General features: G+C 38.7%; 1 protein-coding gene across 1 annotated transcript in view; it reads left to right on the forward strand.

Annotated features, from left to right (window-relative positions):
* The window catches only part of LOC145782517 (uncharacterized), a 31,744-nt gene extending 14,494 nt beyond the window's left edge, over positions 1-17,250 (forward strand). Inside the window, exons 4-7 of the mRNA XM_082594324.1 lie at positions 1,546-1,590; positions 12,200-12,295; positions 16,103-16,156; positions 16,843-17,250. Coding sequence (XP_082450450.1) covers positions 1,546-1,590; positions 12,200-12,295; positions 16,103-16,156; positions 16,843-16,918 — 271 coding nt within the window. The 3' untranslated portion in view covers positions 16,919-17,250. The remainder of the gene's footprint in view (positions 1-1,545; positions 1,591-12,199; positions 12,296-16,102; positions 16,157-16,842) is intronic.
* The last annotated feature ends 4,785 nt before the right edge of the window (positions 17,251-22,035 follow it).

The raw sequence follows: 22,035 nt of genomic DNA on the forward strand, positions 1-22,035 counted from the left end.
TTATAGATGCTTGGTCACAGCGGTAAACCATAATCTCTTCGTGGGAAAATTGTAACATAAGATTCCCAAATCCGTTCGTCTGCATGTAGGTGACCGAAAAATAAACACTCTTGCGAAACGTCTTTTCAATAAGTGTATTCCTGTAAAATTAGCCCGCGGCTATCGAAATCGAGATGCAAAGCCGTACACCTCTAAAACTGTCACTACGATACAGATTACTTGGATAAAAGACGGAGAGTTTGTCCAGCTAGCAAGCACCAAATAAACCAGTTAAATGTGCGACCGACTTCCAACAAACAACTTCGAGAATGAATCAGAAAAATTTGTGATTTGATAACTCAAAGGCACGCCAGCAGTTCGTGACGCAACATTTCATGTCCAAACAGGTTTCAAACTGAAACAGGTTTAAACCGGTTTGACACAGTCTTGCGAACGATGGCGCAATTTTGGCTCATGTTTTAGGAATTTCCATGACGTAATATTCAGTAGACTTGAACGGTTTTTATATGACGTTTGACCAGGCGAACAACCGTCTGGAACAATGCTGACTCCAGTGCTTTTACTTAGCTTCTTAGCTGGTCGAGCTTTAGTATAGTAGACCACCCTAACCGGTTACCACGAGTAATGAAATGGACGCTGATGTTTCTTAACCTCTTTTCTGGTTGGTCGATGTTATTGATTAACTTATGCAAAGATTTTCAAGGATCTTTCATTTAGTATACAACCGAAAGATTAAACTTAATAGCATGGGCTAAGTAAGTTAAACAATATCAGTCAGATTGTCGGTGTCTTGTCTATTGTCGGCAGCCAAAGATTAAAAAAATAGTAGAGTACTGAAGTTGTCCGTGTGGCGTCGTCGTTATGTTGGTGTCATAACATCCTAAAATAATAAAGGCCTATCTATTTGGTTGTTATTTTGTCAAAAATTTTCGGCTTCTTCAGTAATTGGAAAGCATATTAGTTTTAAGATTAGTGAAGCATGCAGTCAGTGCCGGTCTTTGGGGTGTGCAAACCGTGCGATCGCACAGGGCCCGCAATTTTTCAATTCGATTTACAAGCAAGTACCAGTATTCTTGAAGTCAGTTGCGGCTTTAGGAATTAGCAACAAGAACACATGGAGACTCAGCTTTACTTCCGAAAAATGCCAGAAAAAACATGATCTTATCTTTTTGCTATGCCACCGGACATCACCATTTTACAGTTAATATTCATACCCAAATTTCTGTTGAACATGCGCTCAGAATGCACTAAATTCAAAGTATTTTTTTCAAAATTTTCTGGGGAAGGCCCCCCAGACCCACTCCGCTGGGTGTCGTCTTTTCGCCCACCAGCCGTCAAACCCCCTCCCCTTTCAAAATACTTTGCTACGCTACTGAATTACATCATTGTCATTGGGGCCCGCAAAGCACATTTCGCACAGGGCCCGAAATACCCTAAGACCGGCACTGATACAGTATGCCGCATTTACCGTGTATGAAAGATTTACCCTACTTTACGAACACCTATCGCTTCATTATAAACTTTACCATTATTTTTTTTTTTCAGCCAAAATGTTTTATTATCAATTCTTGAAAAAGTCGTGGAAGATTGGTGAGTAGATGCTAATCTACTGAGTTGCCTAGTAGCTGCTGAAGAGACCTAGATAGGGTATCGAATAGGCCAGGGCTTCCCAAACTTTTTTGCTCGCGACCCCTTTTAATCTCCTAAAACTTTTCGCGACCCTTCACGGTTAAAATTATAAACAGTGCGAAATATAGCCTACATTTGTGATATTGATGGAAAGGTTTTCAAATGAAAACTTAAAACCAGCTGACGGTACTCAACTACTTGACAGTTTACACGCAGCCTACGGGAAACAAAACAAAGAACCAAATACATTTATTCAGATGGATATGAGTGTGGTGGATGCGACCGTTTTTTGCTACAAAGCAAGTCCAGCCGTGGCTCAATTGGCTAATGCTGGTCCCAAGGCGGTTTCAATGTTGCTTAGTTTTGATGGTGTCCGTTCATCAAAGTTAAACACGCTGACTCGCACAAATTGTCGTCGTAGGCTCCAGCTCTTGTCCGAGCATTGGTTTTGTTTTCAGTCGGATGTGGCTTTGGAGGCCTACTCTACAGTGGAAAAGACGTGGCTAAAAGTCACATTGTATGGGAAGTTGGGAACGTGGTTGTTAGCTTATTTTCTAATGTTTTATTTTTTTTGAACCTTTCGCATCCTGTTTTTTTTCTCGAAAAATTCCGTGCCTTCCCTCGTTCTCTTCTTCCAGATTGACTTATCACTAGCAAGTTGTTCCCACTATTCTAGATCAATGTTTGCTGGGTTGAGGGAGTCTTTAACTGGTTTTAGTAATTGCGTCATTGGTGAGACGATCCACTCAACGAGTAGCCTACCCAGCATTTGCCTCAGTTTACTCTGCTGGAAATTTTCAAGACAAATACGTCAAAACAAACGACAGGAGTGCGGTTAGCCCTACTGCTGAATCAGGTCATGGTAGATATTCCGCTCTAACGTTAAGCAAAAAACAAAAAGTGTGAAGGTGTTTGCATAAAATTTATAAATTTCCACAAAATTTAAACTTTAAGTCAGAAGATAGATCAGTAATTTCTTTCTGAGAGAAGTGCTCGGTAGGTTTAGGTTTTGGATTTAATAAAATTTGGTATTGTCCAATTCTGGAAAAAATACTTATGACACCGTCAAAAGATTTGACAAACGTTTAATAATCAAAGGCTTAACATTTGATTTCACATCATTGTTAACCAAAAACTTTTCAGTAGGCTAAATGAGAACATTTCAAATGAATCATTTTCAACTTCTTGTTTCCAGACGTTAAAATATGTTCATGAACGCTTTAATTTTAGATTTCAATGTAAAAGCATAAATGTTTTCTCTATTGAGGGACAAATTACGTTCGTTCAGTTTTTTAAGAAAATCTGATAAATAGCTTAATTTCAAGAACCAGATGTCATTGCGAAAATGATGGGCAAAGTCTGCATTTTTTTTTCTTTAGAAAAATCACGACTTCAGTTTTCAACACTAATAGGCCTAAACTTTCTAGCTTCAACTTTCGAAAGCCATCTTACTTCACATTGCAATACAAAGGGTCTTGAATTCCGATTCCGTTTTACCACACCAATTTGCTAAAATACGCGTAAACTAGGTGCGTTACTCTCAACGTGTTCGGCTACAGTTAATAACTTGCTACACAGAAGTGTTAATATGCAGTAGGCTACTTTGAGTAAAATTGGCACACTCCCTGCGACCCCTGAAGTTTATCACGCGACCCCTTGCCGGGTCGCGACCCCGAGTTTGGGAAGCCCTGGAATAGACTATAGTACGATGTGATTCCCTAATCTATTTTGTGAGTCGTGCAAGGCCTGGTGCGTTGCGCTTGAAATGGCTTTGCCCGTGGTAGGATTTCTTTGTGGGGTTTTCTTTGCCTGCCTTGCTCTTTGCTATGAGCTAAACGCATCAAGACGTGTTCCCCTTACGACCATCAGCACTCTTGATAACGCACCATGGCCGATCTTCATAGCAACTGTCCATACAAATCTTCAATATATCAGCTAAAGTTATGTAGGCTAATAAAGTTATAGCCTATATATGTTTATTTGTTTTGTAACATTTTTTATTTTCTCTTTATATCTTAATTTTTTCTGAAGGTGTTGCGACCGTGCCAAATTTTTTTCAACTCAATAACTTACTTCGATCACAAGCACGTTTTAACGTTCGCGTTTTGTCGCTTCTACCTTTTTCTTGACCTTTGCTATGTTGACGTGTATTGTTTTGATATGATGGTCAGAAATAAAAAAACAACTGAACTGAACTGAACTTATTGCCTATACCAGTGGCTCTCAACCTTTTTTCTTTTGTGGCCCATTTTCTTTGCACAAAAATTCTTATGGCCCATTAATTGTTTATGCAAGAAAAAAACTGCAGAATAGATTTAAAAACAAAAAAACAGCAGAAAATGTTCCAAAACAGATTATACCGTGCATCAATGAGATGCGTTCTCCTGAACGTTATTGACCACTTGTAGCTACAGTGGTTCTTAACATTTATGCTGAATTCCTTCTTTGAAAGACACAACTATTGTCAATTTCTCCCCACAATAATTCATAAAAAACTACTAAAAACAGATCGGCACGAATTTCAGTGGGCTACCGCTTTCAGTTAGGCTATGACTTGAAGGTAATCAGAAGGTGGTCTATTACATCATAAAGTGTTGTAAAAACTCGACGTTGATGTAAAACTATGTGCTCAGTCATAAATAAATTAACCATTTCAATAGATTATTTAGATAAAGTTACATTTCTTCCCAATTTCTTTTAACACGATTATTCCTCCCTTTAAATTAAAAATGTCTCCTAACAGAGCCAAGTCAGGGGCGCCGGAACGATTTTTGACTGGGGGGGCAAGATTACGAAAAAAGGGCACTTTTGTTTACTAAAAGGCCAATTTTTTTTCAAGTTTTAAGATAAGATATAGCGATAATGCTAATCTATCAGCTCACTATGTATAGAGTAATGATAGCCTACAAGTGTCCGGTATACAAAGAAGGGCATCATGCTATGTTATTGTTATAATGATGTAACCTACTGTCAAGCCTTAACCCTATTTCCTGTGACGTATTTTGGCCAGTTGACTTGCGGACGGGGGGGTCGGTTCGACACTAGCACTTTGAGCTCGTGTAACTCAAAAACTACCCAAGATAGAACAATCAAATTTTCACATGATGCAGATAATTCATCTGACAACACAGCATCGAAAATCTTTTGCAATTTGTTCAACAGCAAGACTTGAAAAATCAAATAATTTGATCGCTGGTCATATTTTTTTTATTTGATTTGAGAAACCGCTTCTTAATTACTTTATAATTGAGTGTGACGGGCGGATTCTTTTCTTTTGGACTTTAATCTTTTATGCGTAGACGTCGTCCACGCTTCAATGAAATCGTAATTGACGTCCGACTTGCGTTTGCTTGTTGTTTTGCCGGAGGCATTGTAAAAATCTTTCGCTTTGTCTCAACATCTGCAGAGAGACAAAATCACCGCAAAAAAACTGTTTCAAGTTCTTTTTGAGCCACATGTTATAGTCTACATATTTTCAAACGTACTGTCATCACTTGATATTAGAACTAAATCAAGCAATGAACTTTAGTAAACATTTTATTTGGCATCAATTGTGTTTAGTTCAGTTTTCTTTTCACACTCACACTGTCTAATTTGATTATACATGATCAAGAAACACTTTGTATTTTGCAGCACATCCCAGGGAGCTATTCATTCGTTTTTAACATTGTTTCAACATCTAGAGACGTTGAATCGATGTAAAAAATGACTGATTTGCTGTCTGGCGAGCGGTTGAATACAGAAAAGTAAGGTAGCCTGATGGTGTCACATGGTATTTGAACAACAACCTATCCAAAGGTAGCCACTTGCTTCGATAGGAGCTCGTTCCAACTTAGGCTCGTTCCAACTTCATGCACTCCAAAACAAAAAGCGATAAACTATGTCACGATACATTGCAAAAGTGATATGTTTCCATACTTACCAACAATGATCACTTTGAATCAAAAAATTTTGCAAACAATTTTGATAAAGTGTAGTGATAATAATCGCTTAGTCAAATCGTATTGGTAGGTTATAAAAGAGGTCGTTTTACGTTTGTACATTGCCAAATGGAACTCCAGTTCTGTGTGACAAACTCAAAGTCGTGGGATAACGATACGAAAAATAAATACATTTAGCAAGATATTAAATCTTGCAAAAAAATCTTTTTTAGGCTGATTGCTATTGTTGTACAAAAAAAAAAACAATCACTAAAGTTTTGACTTTTTCCTTCGGTAAAATTGAAGGTTATTGATATTTTAAAAATACACGTTTGTGTCTAAACCAGTGGTTCCCAACCGGGGTGCCGCGGCACCCTGGGGTGCCAGTTGCAATGCTCAAGGGTGCCGCGAGATATTGCAATAGTGCGGCCCATTCTTTGTTTTAACTTTAACCCGTTAAGTGCGAAATTTATTTATTTCTAACCGAGTTTCAGTGCGTAAGTTGCGCGTCTCGCAGTTATTCCCGGCTCCTTTCTGGAGGGTCGCTTAGTGGGGAAGTCGCTGGGCTGGCAGTAAGCCTTCGTTTTTTCGCCCAGGAAAAACAGCGTGAAAGATATTGTGACTCGTTGCTGTTCTTTCCATAAAAACGTTTGAAACGCATCAGTATTACCAGATTTCATGATTTTATTTTGCGTTTCACGTGCACATTTCGCACAAAGTCAAATTGCAGTGATGGATTATTGGATTGTGTGACCCAGCACGATTATAAAATTGCACGATTGTTTGCGAACCATTGTAAACCGATGATTGGGTCAAGGTCAATTGAAGGATATGTATCGTTAGCAAAAAGGAAAAATGGTGATATTATGACAACGAAGTTCTTGTCGGAAAACATTAGGTTCAGACCTAAAAAAGTGTTAAACAAAGTTGTCGAAATGGTCAACTACATCAAAAGTACTGTAGACCACTTAAATCACGTCTATTTGCCAAGCTTTGTAAGGATATGGGAGCAAACTACAGTATGCAAATCTTCTGTTGCATACCGTCCCAAGTAAGATGGTTGTCGCGAGGAAAAGCATTGTCACGAGTATAGAATGCATGGGTTTCTCGGCAGTCGAGTGTAGCAAGAACTAGTGGTGCGGTACTGATGAGCCCAGCCTCATGGGCGAAACAAGTGTCTATCGCTGAGTTCTTGCTACACTCGACTGCCGAGAAACACATGTTTTTGGGAAAAGTCTTAATGGCTAGTGTGGAGGCTACACCGGTATGGTTACTCGCTCACACAATGCTCGCAATGCTCGCTGTTCTATAGTAAGTAGTCAGGTAGTGCTGACGCCAGGAAGATCGCTCCTTTTCAACTAGGCTACAGTATATGAGTTGAAGGATGAAATGCTCCTTTTTTCAGCCTTGAAAAGCAAAAGGAATTTTGTGAATTGCTTTGCAATTATAATTGGGTCTCCAAGTTAGGGTATTTAGTAGACATCTTCGACCATTTAAATAACGTGAATGTGAGAATGCAGGGCAAAAATGAAACTCTCTTAACTTCAACCGATAAAATGAAAGCACTGAAAGAAAAACTGCAAATGTGGTCCTTAAAAGTGGAGAACGGGAACTTTGACATGCTTTCACATTTCTCTGAAATGAACAACAAAGAAGTTGTCTCATTAATAACTCAGCACCTAAAATCATTGGAAGAAAAAATTTAGAAATATTTTCCCCAGCTTGTCCACGGAAAATTACGCATGGGTGAGAAATCCACTTTTACTGGACTCTCATATTGTTTTGAATCTTAAAGAAGAAGAATTAATTGACATTCGTAACGATGGAAATTTTAAGCTTATGCACAAGCAGATGCCTCTCGACGAGTTCTGGAAAAAAAATTCAAAATGAATATCCTTGCGTTGGAAAGAAAGCTATCGTGCTTTTTCTGCAGTTTTCCACGTCATACCTAGGCTATGTGAGAGTGAATTTTCCGTATAAATGAACATAAAAACGAGAACGACTGCTTATAGTCGAGGAAGAAATGCGGGTGGCTTTATGGAATAGTGCCCCCAGATATTAAGGGACTTTCTGCAAGAAGTCAAGCCCAAATTTCACACTGACTTTTGAATAAATACATTTATTTAGCCTACACGCCTATACTGTATAACCGGTTCTGTGTTATTTCATACAGTTATTTGAAATACACAAACCTCATAAAATTGATCCAGTTTTGCCAGGGTGCCGCAAACTATTTATCTCTTTGATAGGGTGCCGCAAGGTCAAAAAGGTTGGGATTGGCATGGCTTTTTTCATGTTGTCAACTAGATTTGCAGGATAACGTTTTCTACATTTTTTTCTAATTTGTTGGACATGCATTTTGTGGCAAGCTATTTCTTACGCATTAGAAGATTTCTTTCTCTTCAAATTTTGAAATAGCACTTTAGATGCAGTTTGCGGTTGACGGCGTTACTGCAAAAGCCATCTTTTGTGATTGATACACACTCAAAAACAAAAAGCGCGTAAACTACTGCTGGCCGATAGACCACGTCACAATACATCATAATGATGTTTTTCCGAACCAAAGACCCAGAAAACCAATTTTGTTGTATATTAGTTCAGACGTCTGCAGACGTTGAACCAATGACAAAAAGTGACTTGCTGATGTGAAACAAAGTGATTGCTGTTCCCAATGTGCAAACATTTTGATAAAAAGTAATCAAGTTTTTGCCACAGCTTTCTGGTCCACTTAGGCTACTCTGGTCAATCGACTCATGTTAAAAATTACTTATCGACATTACTGGGTAGTCTCACACTGAAGTTGTTTTGTGTAAAGCCTTGCTTGTGAAAAAGTCGAAGTAAAAACACAAAAATGAAGTAAGTTATATTTACAAAGTACTATATTCTTGAATGAACCATAGTTTTAAAAAAAAATAGTTTGAACAAGTTTCATCTGATAGAAACTATAATTGATATCATCGCGTAGGATCAAATAGCTGTGAAAATCACTTAGAGCAGCAATCCTTTGTAGTGATTTTCATTTCTCCTGCAAACCAAGGTGAACCTCAATATAGGCCTACAAATTTTTATGCCAAACGATAAAATTCGTTTTTCCTTTTTTCTAATTAATTTTATGAGACAAGGAAAACGATCCGTATAAAAAATGATTCAATTCAACATATTTCCCTTATTTTGTCAGATATGCATTTTGTGTAACAATGCTTTAGAAAAATTGCTGAGAATGGTATAGCGTTTGAGATGCAGTCAAAGAATGCAACTTCGCGGTTGATGGCGTTATTACAAAACCCAATCTTTTGGCACGGAAATGTATTCGAAAACAAAAGGGCACAAAAGCGGCTGACTGATAGATTACGTTGCAATACGTTACAAAAACGAGGCATTGATTTCAGATTCTTTCAACCCAACCAACAACTTTACTCCAAATGACATAAATGTCCAAATTTATTGAGAAAAAGATATAGGTTTACACCGTTTTCTGAAAATAAGCTTTTGAAAACCAACATTTGAATAAACAGTTTGAATTTATTGAGTTGGTCCTAATAGTGTTTCTGCTGAGATGTATCAAACTTTTGAATCCTCTTAGAGAAAAAATAATTTTGTAATCTCTCAAGCAACTGCAAAATTACCATTTAGGTAAAGATTCAGTGCTAATACAATATGTGCATTGTTTGTCAAAGCACAATAATTTAGTTGCGCGTGTTTTTCCACAAAAGCAGAGCAATTTAGATAGCCGATGTCAAGTTCTTTTCAGTATTCTTCAATCTCTCGGTTTTATAATACATTTTAGCAACATCCATGTGAATATAGGTGTACCGGTACTGCAGAAGTTTATTGGGGGGTCAAGAACTCACTCCTTGTTATTTTCCGACAAGAAATCAACAAGAAACTTACCACATCAGTCGGTTTGTTTTATGAGATAAACTGAGTTTTGTCAAGAATTTTCGTATTGCTTCTTGTTATAAGTTAGAAACAAAATGTATTCGCCATAGAAAACTATGTAAAATGACATCTTTTTCAACATGGTTTATCGTATGCTCTCTGATAATTTCAAAGAAACTCAGATGTAATTAAAAGATTAATCAAAGCAACTCAAAACTCGAGTTTGCAAACAAAAGGCGGAATCATTACGGTTGAATGCGTTCCAACAAAACCAAGTCATGAGATAGCTGCGTCGCAGTTCCACGCACGGCGGCACTCAGTAATCCTATTAATCCGTATAATTTGAAAACAAAAGGGCTAGCTAGTAGCAGGCTAAAATACCAGAGTATGTTATGAAAATCATGTTATATCTCTAAAACTATAGACAATAGCAACGTCATTTAAATCGAAATAAATTCTTGAATAACTTTTAGGAAAAGTCAAAAAATTTCAAAGCTGTGGATTGCGTAGTTCTTTAGTAATATTGCTTTGAAAAGTACCAAATCCCACCCGACCCCCCGTCACAGGACAAACGGTTAAAGAAGCCTGCGGCCATGGCCGCTTAGTAGTGCTTGAATGACCGCCGGTGCTACCTCCTCAATCGGCCAAGTTTGGCCGCCGGTCTCTTCTAGCCAATTATTTAATTTCGCAATAAAATGATCGTGGATTAACTGTTGAAAATATGTAGTATCAAAGAGTGACGCAAAATTAGGTCAGCGCGTCATAATCGCCACTGTTGCATTGTACGAGAATATTTATTATTGATGGAATATATCCATCTGCGATCACCAGCGCTGTCAGTCTTGTTTGTAATTCTCGACGTTTATTTTAACAAAGTCTTAATCCGAAGTGCCAATTTACGACGGCTGGCAATATTGTCGTTTTTATGTCGATTCGATGTTGTCGGACATTGAATCGTTGTTAAAAAGGATAACTGGGTTAGTTGACATCCGAGGGGAAAATATTTTTTGATCTTATTTTGCAAAAATCATGCTTCGTTTAGTAATGTCTTTCACATCATTAAAATACTTATTTTATTACCTTGCCGTCATCGTCAACACATGTCGAACGTTGTTTTTCGTTGCTAAAACGAATTCTAGGGGAGTAGCGTACTTCTTTAACAGCCACATTGGAGACACTCGTGCGAGTGTCGTTAGATGGTCCCGCAGTACAGGATTACAATCCCGATAAAGCAGTTATTGCGTGGTGCAACGATTCTATTGTAGGACGTCGCCCAGGCCCAGACTTCATCAATGCTAAGTGATTATTTTAGCATTGTTGCAAGTTTAATTCTATTTACTTGTGATATCGTTATTTTTATTTTGGCCTCCAACACGCAGATTTGGCTGCCGAGAAGGAGCTAACGGTAGGCCACGATGGCTGCCGAAAAAAAAACGAGTTTTAAGGCCTATACGCTACTGTGTTGCAAAATTTTTTGCCGTAAATATTATTTTGAGGCAAAAATGAAAGATTATAATTAGGCTAAAAGCGAATAGCAGAAATTGTTATATTGCAAAATGTGCAGTAGCTTACATGACTTTATTAGGGCACTATTGCCCCCCCCCTGCCCCTCCATCTGCAGAAAAATTGAGGGCAGGGGGGGGCATCCGCCCCCCCTGCCCCCCCGCTTCCGGCGCCCCTGAGCCAAGTGGCTCCCTATAAGAACCACACTGTTGTACTGTAGTTGCTTAAAATTAACGTTCGTATATTATTTATGCAACAGACGGCATTGATTAGGCTACCTACACCTACATTACGCCACCAAAATTATTATTTCAATAATTAGAATGGAGATTACCATTCCGCAGCAAATTACAGCAGCATCATTCATTGTTGCTACAATCAAAAAAACTAAACTAAACACACAAGTGTAAAATTAACTATAGTAACACAAATGAAACTAATTTTTTCACTAACTCTGGCAAATTTTAAATAGGTCTGTGGCCCACCTCAAAATCTTTCCATGGCCCACTAGTGAACCATGGCCCACCGGTTGAGAACCGCTGGCCTACACCTACAGCAGTAACCTAACTTCAGCAAAACCATAACATGGGTTTCAAAGACACGGTTCAACGAAAACACACACACATTTTTATATTTAATAAGGGTTGCATCTAACCGTTACCACCGAGACAATCGGTGGTAACGCAACCATCAACTCCGTTTATCACGTACCGTAGCCTTGCTTGGTGTGTAGAACCAGGGGCGTAGTTTAATCAAGATTCTCTTGAGGGGCATTTCTAAACTTTTTAAAAATGTTTACTGCTTGCTAGAGCTGGTTGACTGCAGATTACAGTATAGCTGCATATTTTAATTTAATAGAAAGTAGCCTAGGTCTATAAGCTAATTTTTGTTGAAGCTTTTCCTGCATAGCCTACCCTAATTGTAGGCTAATTGTGAGTTTCAAAACTGTCAAATCACCTACAATGTAAAGTAGACGTTAGGTTTTGTCGTTTTCTGATTGAGCAATATGGTGTTGTTGAGTTCAGCAAAAGAGCTCATTCAAATGCATTGATTGGACAATATGAGCACTACTGCAAATGTGATGCAAGGTTTGCTTCAGAGTCAATGGATTATTGAGATTTAAAGAAATTTAAACTCAGATGCGGATTTAGTAAAGGCATGCTACTAAGTATGCTTGTAAAATCTATGCAAAAATATACTTTCAACAAACAATGTAACAGGAACCTGTTTTTTTAATAATTAAATGACACTGCCTCCATTTTATACAGTGAGGATGATGGACCTATTGTTTCTTCACAAACAGTCGAACAGGAAACAAGCAATTCTTGTTCCACCAACGGTCTACTAAGTGGAGCGAGTGCAATGTAAGTTTTAAGGTGTAATTAACGTATGAGCAGGGTCGTGTGAGCACGATCTTGGGCTTTACCGAAATCCGCTTGTGGGCCCCTATGTATAATGATAGCTCTTACAAATAGGGAACAGAAAGCGTTAGGTTATGGTCGCAAATTCTTTCAATGTAGAGAGAAAATTCGCATTTATCATCTCAGCAAAAAGTAAACAACTCTTAGGCTAGATGTTTTAGAAGAAAACAAATTGTAGCAAAAATGTTCCGCCAATCTTCAGTTCTGCTAATTTTTGAATTTTGCAGTGACCCTCCAACAGTATCGCAAGGAGAATCAATAAAGTGAGTCGCCCCGGGCCCCGGTAGGCTATTCCACTGTCCCTAACTGAAAGTATGCATACCCAAAAATCTACAAAAATGAAAAAAAAATATATGAAATGTTACATTTGTAGGCTGCAATTACAGTACAAGCCGAAAAACGCTGCAGGAACTAAATTTGCGTAGACCACTAGACGGTGGAGCTGCTGGGCCCCAACCGGAGGTTTGGGAAGCAGTAAACACGGCCTTGCATGATTTAAGCTATTGATTGTCCTTCTTTCATGTTTACCCAGTCAAAAAACATTAAACAGACTAAGATGAGTGGGCGCCAAAACAACCGTAGCCCCTCCCCGTCCGGGAGGCACAGGGGGCAGTTAACACGGCCCTGAGTAATATTTACTAAATTTCTATTGAAAAGAGGCTAATAAAAAGCAAAATTAACGGTATAGCTAATAGAATTGATTGCAGTTAGATTGGTAAAATTTTACATCACATGCATTCATACTTAACTCTAAGGAATTGGATTTTTGTTTGTTATAAGACTTTTTCATGTGTAGGCTATGCTATATCGTATGAGTTTGCAAATAGGCCAAGTTTAGAAAAGGTAAAAATGGCCATGCTTTATTACGAATAGGTTTACTGAATAATTGCTAAACTTTCGACTTTTATGGTCTACAAATTGTCTAATTTTCATGCCAAGTTAAACTCTTGTGCTTCTGAGGTGTCCCGGGGACACTGTCCCCTAATCAATTGAGCCACGTTACACCACATTCTGTGGTCTGTGATTAGCTGCAATAGGGCATATCCATAGCCTACTTGTCGGAGGCAGGTTTTTGTTTTCCTTAGACCAGGGGTCACCAAACTACGGCCCGCGAACTGATTTCATCCGGCCCACCGCGTGCTGCGGAAATATCAGCTAAGGAAAAAAAGTTACCAAACTTGTTGTAAAGGACTAGCGTTGTTGTTTATCATTAGGCCACTACAAATGGGGACAGCCTATAGACCAAATTTGGAAAGATGTAATGTTTTTTCAAGAGCACGATGTCCTGTAGTGTATCACAGCAGCGGATATCTTTTCCAGCAACCTTACGATTTTCATCACAATTTTGCTATTCCACCGCTGACTTTGTTATTTATTGTGCTCAATTCAAGTCAATGGAGAGTCTAAATAGTTGTATATCTTTTCGCAATTTGCATCCGGCCCGCAGCTGTTAATCTCGCAGCAATCCGGCCTTCAGAGAAAAAAGTTTGGTGACCCCTGCCTTAGACTTTGCAGCTGTGCGTCCAGTTCAAGGCTCTGTGTAGGTGAGTTTCCTTTTTTGCAGGTTAGTAGGCCTAATTAAGCTACTCTATATAGATGCTACTCACGCCTCACGGAATGGAAAAGAGAAGCCACCTGCCGTTTATCCCAAATGAATTTAACATTAGTCTGTAGCAGCCAACAATTTCACCGTTAAATATTGAACAATTGCCTAAATGACATGTGAGTTGCAAATACTCCATAAAAATTATTTGTGCTTATTTTGCATGTGAAAGCAAACGCTAGAAGTCTATGCTTTAGCATTAGGGCTAAAAGGATTAGTTGAGGCCAAAATATTACACATGCAAAGCCTTGTGCGTCTCTTCAAGCAACTTATAGTAAAGTAAAACCACAAATAGCCTATAACCTAATTCAGGGCTTCCCAAACTTTTTTGCTCGAGACCCCTTTAATCTTCTAAAATTGTCCTCGACCCTTTACGGTTAAAAGGACAAACAATGCGAAATATACGTTTGTGATATTATTGAAAGGCTTTAAGCGAAAACTAAAAACAAGCTATCCGTAATCGAAGGCTACTACTTGTAGCCTGCTGGAAACAAAATAAAAAAGTACACACATTTATTCAGTGTGATGGGTGCGACTGCGCTCTGCTACAAAGCAAGTCTAGCCGTCGCTCGATGTTTGTCAATGCTGGTCTCAAGGCGGTTTCAATGTTACTTCCGCTGGAACGTTATTTTATCAACATTGAAAACACTGACACGCACATATACGTGGAGACAAACGGCAGGAGTGCGGTTACTGCTAAGCCATATAATGGTGAATATTCCGCTCTGACGTTAGGCTAAGCCAAAAAGTGTGAAACTTTTTTCCAGAAAATTCAAGCCACCACTTCGAGTCAAAAGATAGATCTGCAAATCTTTCCCGAGATTTTAAAGAGAGGTGCGCGGTACTTTGTTTTTTGCATTGCAAATGGGTTTTGGATCCAATCTAAATTGGTATTGTCCAACTCTAGATAAAAATACTTTTTAAACTCTTTCAACAGTTTTGACAAGTGTCGATATTCTTGGTGGTCTGCCCCTATTTCGTTTGCCGTTCATTTTTCCTTCTAGTAGTTGTATTTGAATAGAATTATTGCGAATCATGTGGCCAAAATATTTCAATTTTCTTGATTTAATTGTTTGTAGAACTTCCATGTTGGTTTGTATTCTGGATATTACATCTTTGTTTGTAATTTTATCCTTCCATGAAATTTTAAGCATTCTTCAATTTTAAGCAAATGACAATAACTCATCTCAAATAAATCATTTTCAATCTTTTGTTTCTAGATGTTTAATTTATGATGAACGCTCCAACTTTAAATTTCAATGTAAAAACATAGATGTTTTTTCCTTGGAAGGACTAATTGAATTCATTCCCCTTTTTCAAGCAAACCTGACAAATAACATAATTTGAAAAGCCTTTCCAAAAACGTCTTTACAAAAATAGCGGACAAACTCCAAACTTTTTTTCGTTGGAAAAGTCACGACTTGAATTTTTAACACTGATAACTTCTTAAAGCATTGGCTCATAATTTCGAAATCCACGTTTACAATGCAGCAAAGAGGGTTTTAAACTCCTATTCCATATTTCACTATAAGCTTACAAAATGCGGGTAGCCTATTGACTGCACGACTCTCAATAAAGTTAGGCTAATAACTTTCACAGCATCTTGCACATAAGTGTTACCCCCGAAGTTCGTTACGCGACCCCCAGTTTGGGAAGCCCTGACCTAATTGATAAGATTTAGGCTATTTTCGGTTGGTAACCCAGCCAACAATAGCAACTGGGGCCCATCTGGGTAACAAACAGACAATATTTTGGCCCCAACTAGGCTCCAGTTATATTTGTCTGCGGGCTCAAGTTCTTGTTTGAAGCCCAGTTTGAAAAAAAAAAAACGATTCCGAAGGGTGTTGGACTGATGTCCTTTGTAATCTGGATCACAGATTTTCTGCTTTCTTTTCCAAACTAAAAGAAAATACTAAGAAGTTGAAATTAAGAGAAGGGGCTCGTTTTGGGACAGTTCTTTAAACAAACATGAAAAATTAGACTTGTGTTAGTACATTTGTGACCCATAAATAACCCACCCCACATGGTATACCCACATGCCCAAGTACCCACTTGAATTTTTACTGGACCCCAGTTGGGTTTGCTGACTGGCTAAGGTATCCAAACCAACTTTAAATTGTAAAAAATGGCCCATGGTCTTGTTACAGACAAGAAGATGATGATTCGTCAAAAAGTGCAGCAGACAGCAATGAAGAAGTTTGGTAAGAACAAAATAGATTATGTAGCGTTGGTTGGTTTTGAATCTTTATCCTCGGACTGGGAAAGCTTTGATAAGTATTCCTGGTAATTTCGGGCTTTTGACGCAGGGCCGGTTACCGAGATTGACAGAGTGAAGTTTCCAATTGTTGAAGTGTTGTTACCTGGGAATTATTCCATCCATTAGGTCTGGGGCGCCGGAAGCGAGGGGGCAATGGTGCCGTTTTAAGGTCATGTAAGCTATACTGCACATTTTGCAATAAGTTATAACAATTTCTGCTATTCACTTTTAGCCTAGTTATAATCTTTCATTTTTGCCTCAAAATAATATTCACGGCACAAATTTCTGCAACACAGTAAGTTACATCATTATAAAATAGCATTAGGCTATGCCCTTCTTTGGGTGCCGGACACTTGTATCATTACTCGATAGTGAGCTGACAGATGAGCATTATCGCTATATCTTATCTTAAAACTTTTAAAAAATTTGGCTTTTTTTCATAATCCTGCCCCCCTGCCAAAAATCGTTCCGGCGCCCCTGCACTAGGTGCTGCTGAATGGAGAGCAGTCCTGAAATGCGTTGCTCAAAGGCACACCATGAGAGTCTAACTAGCGCCGCTTAACGATATATCTTAACGTAACCTACTGTATCCACTTTACAGCCATAATAGTGATAACCTACCCCCTTCAGGGACATTCGTGCTGGAAATTCTTCAACAAGGAATTGCATCAAAGCTGAAGAAACAAGTAATTGTATCACATCATAAAATTCTCATTTGTCTACTCTGTAGCCTAATCATTGGTTTTAGGCTATGGTCTGAGACAAAGCGTTGTCCTAGTATAGATATTAGGACTAAAACATACCATTTCATCCATTGTGTTCTAATAGAAACGCCTTCAACGTAGCCTAGGCTTTACACGTAAAAATGTGCTTATAAATTCTGGTCAAGACTAGGAAATTAGATGTGGCTCGATATAGATCCACAATATTGAGGAAAAACATGTTTTCGTTTATTAACCGCTGCATAGCCCAAACTCCTCAAATCGCTTGATATCAGACCTGATGTCATCTGATTGTTTTTATCGTTATGAGTACTTTCAACTCTCATTGTATGTAGCCTATAAATTTATAACAGTACATATTTAGTGAGCTCCCTGATGACATCCAAAGTGGCTCTCTGTGACCTTTGGGACCGTTCAAATATTACGTAACGCTATCGAGGGGGAGGAGGGGGTTTATGAAAAGCGTTCCGTTAGCGTCACATCGGGGGGAGGGGGTTCAAGCAAAACGTTACGTAACGCTTACGAGTACGGTACGGTAGTTTATTTGTGCTGGCTGGTATCGTCGTTTGGATACTAAATTAAGCTGAAATCATATCCAACAGCACCTATTCAGCACCAACAAAATCTCTTTCAAGTATCAACTACGATACTGTAATTCCATACAGGTTCTAAGTCAGGGAGGGCAACATACGGCCCGAGGGCCGGCCCGCGACGGGATTTTGAGCGGGCCGCAGACAGTTTCCGGTCTTTATATAATTGTGGCCCGCGGCCACACTCTGCCGCAATCCACCACTACTTGCTTACTACGTCAAATAATAGTGACTGTTGGTTATTTTTTAGTTCTTTAATTATTTGTTTTCGGTTTTTAGTCAAGTGACAAACATGTTAGGTTCTGTCATAAACGGGCCTTCCATTCTTTTTCTTTGTCTCTTGTAAGAATCTCCTTCAGTCTCAAGCCGGAAAAATAGATCAAAGTGAAATTTGGCTGATTAGTGTAATAATTAAACCGGAAACGTATACAAATAATAGTGATTGTTGGTTAAACTTTAGTTCTTTGTGTTTTAGTTTCTTTGTTTTCAGTTAGAATTAGATTTTGAATTTACACTAAATATTTTCTTATGGATTTTGCTAAGAAACGTAAAGTTGAATAGGAGTGTCGCGAATTTAACAAATATGCTCAAGCGCTTTTTCACACAAGTCGGCAAGAAAGCAGTAGGCTACCGTATGTTTGCTTTGCAATGAAAGTGACAACTTTGATCGACCACAGATGTCTGATTGACTTCAGCAGCTATTGAAGTACATTAGGCTACGTTGATTGTTAATAAATTCAGTAAAGATAGGCCATGAACTTCTAAATAGTAGCATCTGGACTGGAAACGCAGTGGGCAACATGGGGCCAAACAGTTGGTACAACAGTTGGCCAACAGGGTTAGTTACTTGGCTGTTGGCCAACTGTTTGGCCTCATGTTGCCCACTGAGTTTCCAGTCCAGATGCTACTATTTAGAAGTCCATGGATAGGCCTACCATATTTTCATCACCCAAAAAGAGGACATGTTTAGTAAGCAAGTAAAATGCCAGTGGATTTTTACGTTTAAACAATTTTTACATCTTAGATGATTATAGGCCTATGTAGCAAAAGTGACAAATAAAAAACATAACATATCTATTTGTCAGATTCAGTTGATGAACATTTTGCTGTTCATTTGATTTTCACCGCAGAAAACATGCGTTTTACATCTATAGTTCTGCAATATTTGAACTACGGTATTCTGTCCATTTTCTAATGTGCCATCATTTAAACCGGTATTTCTCAACCTTTTTTGGCCCAACTCCCCCTTCACAAACTGGCAAAATTTTACCGCCCCCCAACAAAAATGATTAATTATGGAAAGAGAAAAAAAATACTATTAATACTACAAAAAGTGCTCAAAACCAAGCAGAGTGAATTACATCAAATATAGACTAGTTACCAGTCTCTAAAACCTTTACAGCCTGTTTTACCCTAAACGGGAGATCATCAGAAAGTCCTTAAGTTATTCAAATGATTGATGATCCCCCTTTTAGGGTGAAACAGGCTGTAAGGTTTTAGAGACTAGTAACCATATTTGATGAAAAGCAAATATATATTTGCGAGCATAAACAGAAAATAGTATAGGCCTACTGGTAGTCAGTGTGGACCTTGGGCTTGGTGAGAAAGTGCCAGTTTCTTCACACCCGGTGTAAAGCCAGTGAGAAACGTTCGAAGATCACCTCATTTGGATATGTCAAGTGGGTTTCCCTGTTTGGTAGGCTATGTAGCAGAACAACACAGCTGAATCCCTTTTCCACCAGGTATGAGGTAGGCCTAGTAAGCTAAATGCTACCACGAAGATACGAGCTTATTGACGAAATCGTTACGCTGGGCGGTAGATGGTTTAAACCAGAATGCCCACTAATAATCAAAACGCCCCCCTTAAGTCGAGGTAATCATATCTCCCCCCTGCAAAATCAAAACGCCCTCCCCAGGGGGTGGTACCGCCTCCGTTGAGAACCACTGATTTAAACAAAGCTAATGCAAGCTAGTTATCAGGTTTAAGACGCCTTTGCACTAGCTTTGGTATAGATCGAACAGTTTAAGGTCATAAATGCCAACATTTTTCTCTGACAGATACTTCCACACACCGCTGAAAAGCGTTATCCTATTCTTTGGTGTAAGACCGGCTCTGGTAAGACAGCATAAGCATTAAGCATCCTATCAAAGGATGTGAACTCGGAAAATGAAATTAGTGGTCTATTTATCCAAATAGGCAACACAAGAGTCGAACAATAGAAATACATCTGGTATGGTCATCGAGTAACACTGCCTTCGTTTGCCACAGAAATAAATGTATCCACCATATCCACAGCAAGCAATGTATTGTCACCCTCAAAGTCAATAAAGACTTTTCTTAAACAAGGATAGCCTACTTCAGCCACAGCTCACAGAAAACTAGGGACGGTAGATACCGGGACGCGCAACTCCGTTGTTCCGCCAACATTAGAAGGGTCAATTGCCAATTTGACATTTTTTTTCACGCTTTGTTGCTCGCTTGTTTTCAACGAAAACCTTAAATTACTTTAAAACCAACTTCATTCTTCTTATATATCCTATAAAATGTACATTATTTTGTAAATCAGAAAAAATCGTAACCCTTCTAGTGTTGCGGATAAGCCAAAAGCGGATGTAGTTGCGCATCCCGATATTCTACTGTCCCTACAGAAAACATAGCCTTACTTTTCAGTATCGTTGCTTAGCCTTATTTAGCTTTCGCCAAGGTCACATAAAAATAAAACCTTGTTGAAAATGATAGCAATGCAAAAAAGAGGACATTTGAGCATTTTCAAGTGTCCTCGGAGGACAATTCATTTTTTATGAAAAAAGAGGACAAATCCTCCTAAAAGAGGACATATGGTAGCCCTATTAAAGACTGTTTTTGGTCTTTATGCTTTAAACTTAAAGGTGCACTGCAATGAAAATACATGGCTTTTGTATTTGTAGATCTTTCTGAAATAAAACGTTTTTCAACAATTTTTTTATTTTTTGTGTTACCATTAATTAAAAAAACTTTTTTGATTTGAATGATTCTGATTGGTCAAAATTTTTGATGACGTGTTTGGCTGGCAACGCCGCATCCAAGGTCTACTGTTTTGCGTGCAAACAGCCAAACACAAGGAACAAATCGCGTAGGCTACCGAAACAGCGAACAATTTTGTGCTAAGGGAGTTTTTACGCCCTTAAAATGGTGGCTTCTTGTATGGCTTCCGATTGTATTAACCGGGGAATCGTCAAAGGGGTATCCTTTCATCGTTTACCTCTGAATAATGACGACAAGCTGAAGAAATGGATCTCGGCGATGAAACTCAAAGACCCACCTGCAAACAAGCACTGCCGTGTGTGCAGCAATCATTTTCTGGCCAACGATTACCAACGTGATTTACAGGCAGAGCTACAAGGCACCAAGTCCAGACACCTGCTCATCCCTGAAGCTGTTCCTTCTGTCTTTGATTTTTCAAGATATGTGAAAGCCACTGTCAATGCAGTAGCCTACCAACAAAACTCGATCGACCTAGGTACAGGTCTGTGAGTAGCCTACAATCGGGCGTTTGGATCGAATAGCAAAGCGACAAAACAACAAGACTTTGAAACAGTTTTGGTTTTGGCTAACGCAGAGTCATGGCAACATTCGCTTTCGATTATTGTCGGCATGATGGCACAATTACCACACATAGGCCTACACCAATACAAATTTTCCATCCGCTTGCTGTAGGCTACTAAACGTCTTCGGTAGGTACATAACGTTTTAATCCAAAAAAATAATATAGCTATAATTTTATGACTCAACCTTAAGCTTTAGGTGCATACAAACCAAAATATTTTATCAGCACGTGTTTCCACGTCATAATTTTGATATAAACTGGCAAAACGGGCTTTGTAATGGAAAAGCGTCACGTGGGGGAGGGGGGGGGGGGGTTGACAAAAACGTTACGTTGGCGTCACATGGGGGAGGGGGGGGGGACAAAAATTGGGAAAAACAGCGTTACGTAATATTTGAACGCTCCCTGTGTATTATCTCGTTGTTTTGGATATGGACAGCTTTGTCTGACGGAAATAAATAATACAGACATGTAGGCAATGCATTATTCCTTATCCGAACTGTGGCTCATCAATCTTTACTTCAATCAATTTGTGTTTTTTGTCAAGTAATGGGCCTATAGGCCAAACGTAACATGATTGTCCTAACAAGAATGCCTTGAAACGCTTCAAATTCTTTTATGAAACATGTAGCACACGGAAAAGTTAACGCACTAAGCAAACCTGAACAAATTAGAAATTTATTAACTTTTTAATTTGCACAGGCTATTTTTGTTACGGCCAATCTCTGTACAAATCAAACGTCATATAAAACCGTTCAAGTCTACTGAATATTACGTCATGGAAGTTGCTAGAAAATGTGCCAAAATTGCACCATCGTTCATAGACTTGTGTCAAACTTGTTTGGACTTGTTTGGGCCTGTTTAAACAGGAAATATTACCTCAGCTTTAAACACCTGTTGGAATGACTTCATAATTGTCTTTCATTT

This window comes from Aplidium turbinatum, chromosome 1 (assembly GCF_918807975.1).
Source record: "Aplidium turbinatum chromosome 1, kaAplTurb1.1, whole genome shotgun sequence".
Classification (NCBI taxonomy): domain Eukaryota; kingdom Metazoa; phylum Chordata; class Ascidiacea; order Aplousobranchia; family Polyclinidae; genus Aplidium; species Aplidium turbinatum.